This window comes from Magnolia sinica, chromosome 16 (assembly GCF_029962835.1).
Source record: "Magnolia sinica isolate HGM2019 chromosome 16, MsV1, whole genome shotgun sequence".
Classification (NCBI taxonomy): domain Eukaryota; kingdom Viridiplantae; phylum Streptophyta; class Magnoliopsida; order Magnoliales; family Magnoliaceae; genus Magnolia; species Magnolia sinica.
The window spans coordinates 68,177,321-68,183,933 of record NC_080588.1 but is presented as its reverse complement, the minus strand read 5'-3'; the positions used below and the strand labels follow the sequence as shown (position 1 = coordinate 68,183,933).

At 39.9% G+C, this 6,613-nt stretch overlaps 1 protein-coding gene across 1 annotated transcript; it reads left to right on the top strand.

Moving 5' to 3' along the window:
• Window positions 1–752: 752 nt before the first annotated feature.
• Window positions 753–6,009, top strand: LOC131229065 (uncharacterized). The gene is made up of 2 exons (XM_058224927.1): window positions 753–2,093; window positions 5,697–6,009. Exons 1-2 carry the CDS (start codon window positions 1,634–1,636, stop codon window positions 5,744–5,746), a joined length of 510 nt encoding a protein of 169 aa, XP_058080910.1. The 5' UTR covers window positions 753–1,633; the 3' UTR covers window positions 5,747–6,009.
• Window positions 6,010–6,613: the final 604 nt, after the last annotated feature.

Genomic DNA, 6,613 nt, shown 5'->3' with positions numbered 1-6,613 from the left:
TCTTGGCTCAGACTCGACTCAAGCTGAGCTGGCCGAGCCGAGGCCAGCTCGCGCGGTTCGACTCGATTTACACCCCTAAATTTGCTAAATACATCACTGTGGGGCCATGTAAACTGTTTCTTCGACTCCAAGCTCGACGAGCGTCGGCGCTCGTCTTCGCACGACACGTATCTGCACCAGCTTTATTGCTGGTGTGCGGTACACCAGCCAATTTCCTAGTGCCTGCCTATCATCCATCACACTCGGCCAGAGTATTTGAAGTTTCTTCTCTTTATCAATGTTCTAATTAAATGTCTTATCGTACAACACCCGAAGCTAACCTCCTTATAAATCTCGACCGTCCGATCGTACTATCTAGATTTGTAACAGAACAGAACCCATCAAAATCAGTATTAAATTCAAAGTGGCGCCCACATATATCCATTTTAAGATGATCCAAGCCATCCAGATAACAGATGTTGGATGACCTGTTAATGAAAAATCGTATAGGACGAACATTTTAAACCATCACTTTTTTCCGTGAATAGGGATAGTCGAATTTTTCCTTCATCCGTATATCAATTTGTTTATTATTTTAGATTGTGGCCCATTCATAATTTTCAAAGTATCAACGGATTGGATCATCCGATCATGAATACATGTATTCCCAATCAGCGACTAACGCTAGAGCAGCGTACGTCGCGACGTACGGAACGAACTTGGCGCTATAAATTGAGAAACAGACAAGCTCTGAGTGTTGATTTCACGAGAGAGAGAGAGAGGGAGACGGGAGAGAGGGAGGGAGAGAGAGATTTCTAGGGTTTGATTTCTTTAGGAAGATCGGATTATCGGATTCTCGGTCTATTCGATCTTTCTTTCATCTGAATTTCTTGTTGTTTTCGATTCTTTTTTTGGTTCTTTTTCCTCCAGCGATTTGGAGAAGATATGTTTTGATCTTACAGAATTTCTATCAGATGTGTTTTTGGGTTTAAGATTGAACGATTCTTCGTTTCTCACACTTGTCTTTTCAAAATTTCAAAGAAAATTCAAGAACTAAAGGTTTCGGAGGCTTCGATTTGAGGAGTTTTTTGTGGAGTTTGATTTTACAGAAAAGAGAAAAGGAAGGAATTTCATTTTATTTTGTATTTTGTATTTTGAGTAGGCTCTTTAGGAATTTAGATATTAAGAAGGGAAAAAGTTCAGATTTTTTTCTGGCTTGTTTGTGTTTGAATTTTTTCACTGGCAGTGTTGGTCTTTGTATGGTTTTTTATTTTCTAATTACCTTCATGCCACTTTTAGATTGATTTGCAGGTTTTAAACAGATTTCCAGCCAAAAAAGAAACTTGTTTTTACTATAATGTTCAGGGAAATGCTCAAACTATAATTTCGCAGCTCGAATTTCAGAATTTTATATTATTTTTTTCTGGTTCTTGCTAGCAATCTCATCTTGTTAGAATCAGTTTCTTTCTTTCTTTATCTTGTATCATTTTTTTTATTTTATTGATTTTTTTAATCTTTCCTGAATCGCCATGTTTTGGTTTTAATACAGGAATTAATTGCAATTCTTTTGAAAACTGATTCTGTTGGAATCCTCTATCAGGAGATTTTGTCCTACTCTTCTTCAATCCTTGAAAACTGTTGCTTTAATCGGAAAATGGCTACGGCCTTCAGTCGCCTTTCTTGGTGGTTGTGGGGTGGGAAAGATCAAGAACCAACTGGTTCTTCTGGTTCCTCTTTGAATGCTTCGTTGGATTTAGGTTTAGGTCTGCGGGAGCATGAATCTGTGAAGTTCCCTTCTGTTAAGGGAACTAAGATGAGGTCTCCATCGCGAAGGGTTAAGAGGAAGTGGCAGAGCCGGGAAGAACGGAGAATTGATAGAGAATACGATTTGGTTCTGGTGCCCTCTGATGGAGGATGCTGGTCGGGATCGGAATCAGATGGTTCCGATTGGTCGATCGGGTGGTTGGAACCTCATGCACCGGATTTTTTGAGTGATGATGAAAAAGAGAACAGTTTCGCTGTCTTGGTCCCATGCTATGGGCATGGCTGCAACGAGCTCGCAGAGAGCCCAAAGAACCATGTTTTGGTTGCCTTTTTATCTGCAAACCTCCCGGGTAAAAATTTTTATAACATTTTAGTTGCAATATCTACATATTGTAAACTTTGATTGCTATTCATGGTTTTTTTTTTTTTTTTCCTGTTTTGAGGGAGGGAGGGATTTTTTTATATATTATTATTATTAAAAAAAAAAAAACACAAAAGCAGAGGGAGGGAGGGAGGGAGGGAATTATTTTATTTTATTATTATTATTATTATTATTATTTGAACAAAAGCAAAAAGACAACAGCAAAGAGGCGCGGAGATGGCACCCCCATTGCTTCCTAAGAAAATCAAAATTACAATACATAAGCTTAGAAACACAATAGGCACATTTGACGACAAGCAGCCTAGCCCTTTTCGGGGATCTCGTCCATTGCCTTACTTGGTTCTTGAAGCATCTTCCAGTTGTCTTACCAAAAAGCCTACACACCACAACCAGGGCCATTCTCCACATGGCCTTCTGCCTTCTTGCCTTTCCCTCAACCCATGTCATGCCAAGCTAGCAATAGATCACCCACCGGCACTGGGGAAGTCGAAGAAACTTTTCACAGTAATGGTTACTTAGTATTTAAATGAAAATTGTAGAATGTTTAGTGATGAAATTTTCTGTTCACCTTGCAAAAATGGCTGGAAGAAAACTCAGAAGTTGCATTTTTGGAGAACATTCCAAATGCATGCTGGTCTGTAATGTTTCCAAAACTGCATCCGCTAGCCAGATGGCCTGCCTGGTTTTATGGGGTGGGTCTGACATTTTGAAATGAGTCCAAGATGAAAAAGTTTAGGGAAACCACTTTTAGGATTTTAGAGCGGTCCCTCTTCGCTAGAAAGAAAAAATTGCTTATTAAATTCCATCCCTAGTTATCAGTGGTAGTTTAATGTTTATTCCTCTTGCTCCTCATCATCTATGCCTTATCCCAACTAATTGTGTTGGCTATATGAATCCTTTTCCGCCATTCCACTCTATCAAGGGCCATAACTTCAGTTAGACCACAGGTCATTAAGTCTTTACTTACTGCCTCCACTCATGTCCTTTTGGGCCTTTCCCTTGCCCTTTACAGCCTTCAAATTGTATGAACTCACTCCTAAATGACGTTGTTCTTGGTCTCCCTTGCACATGACAGACCATCTAGTTCTACTTTCCCTCATCTTGTTACCTATTAGTCCGACTCTTAAATTTCCTCGAATGTATTCATTTCTGATGCTATCCTTGTCTTGCCACTCATCCGTCTCAACATTCTCATTTCAGCTACACTCATCCTATGGACATGATGTTCGTTAACTACCCAACATTGTCCCATAGAGCATGGCTGGTCCTATAGCCATCCTATAAAAATTCCCTTTCAGTATGAGTGGTACACGACAATCACATAAAAATCTAGAGGCTCATCTCCATTTCTTTCACCCCGCTTGAATTCTATGGGCAACCTCCTCAATATCTCCACAGTCATGAATTATCAACTCAAGGTATCAGAAGTGGTCATTTTGGGAAACTTCTTGGTCAGCAATCTTTACTAATTCCTCATTCCCACTCTTATTGTTACTAAAATTGCACTCCATATACTCTGTTTTAGTCTGACTAATTCTAAATCCTTTTCATTCTAAAGCACCTCTCCACAAATCTAGCTTTGTGTTTACTACCTCTATCCTGTCAATCAAAACTATCATCTGCAAGCAAAATACTCATTCTGAAGCACCTCTCCATAAATCTAGCTTTGTGTTTACTCCCTCTATCCTGTCAATCAAAACTATCATCTGCAAGCAAAATACACCATGGGATCTCTTCTTGTAAATGCTTCATTAACAATCCATAGCCAATGTGAAAAGGTAGGAGCTCAATGCCAATCCCTAGTGCCAACTGGGAACTCACTTCTCTCTCTCCACTAGTGGTCCTCACATTTTTTTTACTTATGGCACCCTCATATGTATCCCTAGTCATGCAATATATCCTTTTGAAACTCCTTTCTCCCCCAACACTTACTAGATTAGCTATGGGCAAGGTATCCCAAAACAGTCAAGTAATGGTAACAATGGTAACTGTTACCATTACGCGATACGGGATCATAACGGTCATTATTGAAAAATTTACCTGTAACAGCCCATTATGGGACCAAAATAGGATTATTTTTTTTTCAAAAATAAAAATAAAAATCTCTCCATGCATTACATCACTGATGAAATCTTTTCAGATTTCAGCAATTCTAAGGGATTTGTGAATATTCTCGGAAAGGGTAACATGGTCTTTGTTGTTGTGAAACATGCATTTTATGCCATTTTCCAGTTGGTAGATGACCCTTCAGCTGTTCTTGGCAATTGTCCTTCCATAGAGACAGTTCTCTATTAGTAATACTAGGTAACATCCCTATTGAGCAAGGATTTCGTACATGTGTGGCCCATTCTTTGGTGATATATCCCAGTGATCTGACAGCCCCCATCACGGATTGACTACATCCTAAAAATCTCCCAGATTTAGGGGCAATGGTGGGGCAGCCTTGCCTGGGCAGTTTGACCCTGTAGGTTGGGACCTGGGTCCCTAAACATGGCCTGAGGGCTAGGCCTGGGCCAATTATGAATGCCCTGTGCCAGCCCGTTGGCCCTGGTCCAGTCATCAAGTGGATCACCTTTAAATTTTATTTTATTTTTTAAAGAAGATTGGATAGTTTAAAGACATTATTAATTATTTTTCCCATTCAGCATACATGCATAGTTTAAAGACACTTATTGGATCCAGGGTCATATTTCGATGACCCAAACCATTTTATGACGAGACTCACAGTGGATGGAGGTGAGACCATTAGATCGATGTAGTGGTCAACAAAAGGATGGGCCCTATCTGCTAAAACTCCATTTGTGATAGAGGATGTTCTCTATTAGTCACTAATAGAGAACTCTGCCTCCTATGTTGACATTCTCACTTTGGAGATTTCCTATTTTGTGGGAAGCTAATGAGGTGGCCTTGCTAGGGAAGGGGCAAGTATTCAGGATTTCTAGCCTTTCCTTACCTTGTCATGCACTCATCTGCAATCCTAGATTAGCAATGGTAGAAAGATGTCTAGCTGCTGAAGTCATGGCTTCAGAATGTTTCAAGGGTTACTGAATAACCTGCCTTTCATTATCATGCACCCAAGGTTTCCTTGCTTGCATTCCTTTGTTTTGGTTCATTAGTATTATACAATGAAGTTCCAGGTTTTTATACAAGACATGATATTGAGCTGAAAACAAATAGAGTTGCAGGAACTAAAAAATAGCCATTTTCTTTTTAGTTCCAGTATATCTTGTTTATTTGTTTTCATTGTTCAGCTGCTGGTGTTGTTATTCCCTGCATTCTGCATATATTATTACTGGGAAAAGTATAAAGGGGCTGTTTGGATGGAGGGATTTTCCTGGGGGTGGCAATGGGTTGGGTTTGAGTCAGGTCAAGGGTCACACAGAGCCCAATCCTGGCCCAAAATCCAGTCCTGAGCCTGACATGTAACTCCCAAATGTCACAAACAGGCAAATCTCAACCCAAATTGCTCATTGGGGATGATCCAAGCTGGCCTAACTACCACACTTGCAAATACTGGCTTTCAATCTCATAGCCATACTGAGATATCCTCACTGTTTTCATTGACATGCAGAGAGCAAGAAGTCTTTAGAAGAATTGCTGTCCTCCCTTCAGAATAGCTGAGTTCCTGACTAACTGATTGTCAGCTTGGCCCTTGAAAATTATTACTTTTTCATATGTTGAAGATCTTAAACTGTTAAGAAAACAGAAAACAAAAAATGGGAAAAAGAAACAGCATCTGAGATCCCAACTGGCTAAACTCATCCAGAATGGCCAGCAGTGTGCAAGGAAGAAACAGCTTCTAATGGATTTGGAGCGATTCCAGACGAGATGTTAAACGAGACCATTTGTTTTTAATGGAAGGAAAGTGCCGGATACTTCTTATATACCCTTTTGCTTTTCCTTACCAGAAGTGTAGGGTTTGGAATTGGCTCCATATATATATATATATATATATATATATATATATGCGCATAGTACCTTTTCCCATATATATATATATATAGAGAGAGAGAGAGAGAGAGAGAGAGAGGGTATATACATATATAGCAATTCTTTATGTAAATAGCAATATACATGTGGTAGCATCTTCGTCTTCTGCTTCACTTCTCCCCTGTAAATAACATCCTTTCTTTAAAGGGGCCAATCAGCTATTTTCATCTTTGTGTTTGATTTATTTCAGTGGGCAATCCTTGAAACATTGTGATATGATTGGTTGTCGCAGTTTGGGTCTTGTTAAAGCAAACCTGATCGATTGCAGGTTGTCTATGAGGAGTTTGCTTGGCCCGGGCCTGGCCTGTTGACAGCCTCGGTCATTGCTCTTAGGGACATGAATGTGCATACATCATCTGAGTTGAACTGAAATGAGTCGGGGGGGTGCAATTTGGATTGGGTTCAACCCAAAACCGAGTGCCCCAACCCGAACTGTAGTTCATCTTGTGTCGAGCTCAAGCCGAACCAGAGTGGCCCAACCTGAATTTATGTCATGTT

What these genes read in the sequence shown, in the direction of transcription:
- LOC131229065 (XM_058224927.1), top strand. Translation starts at nt 1,634, where the DNA reads ATGGCTACGGCCTTCAGTCGCCTTTCTTGGTGGTTGTGGGGTGGGAAA. An exon ending in TTTATCTGCAAACCTCCCGG is followed by an intron (nt 2,094 to 5,696) that starts GTAAAAATTTTT and finishes ATTGACATGCAG; the next exon opens with AGAGCAAGAAGTCTTTAGAA.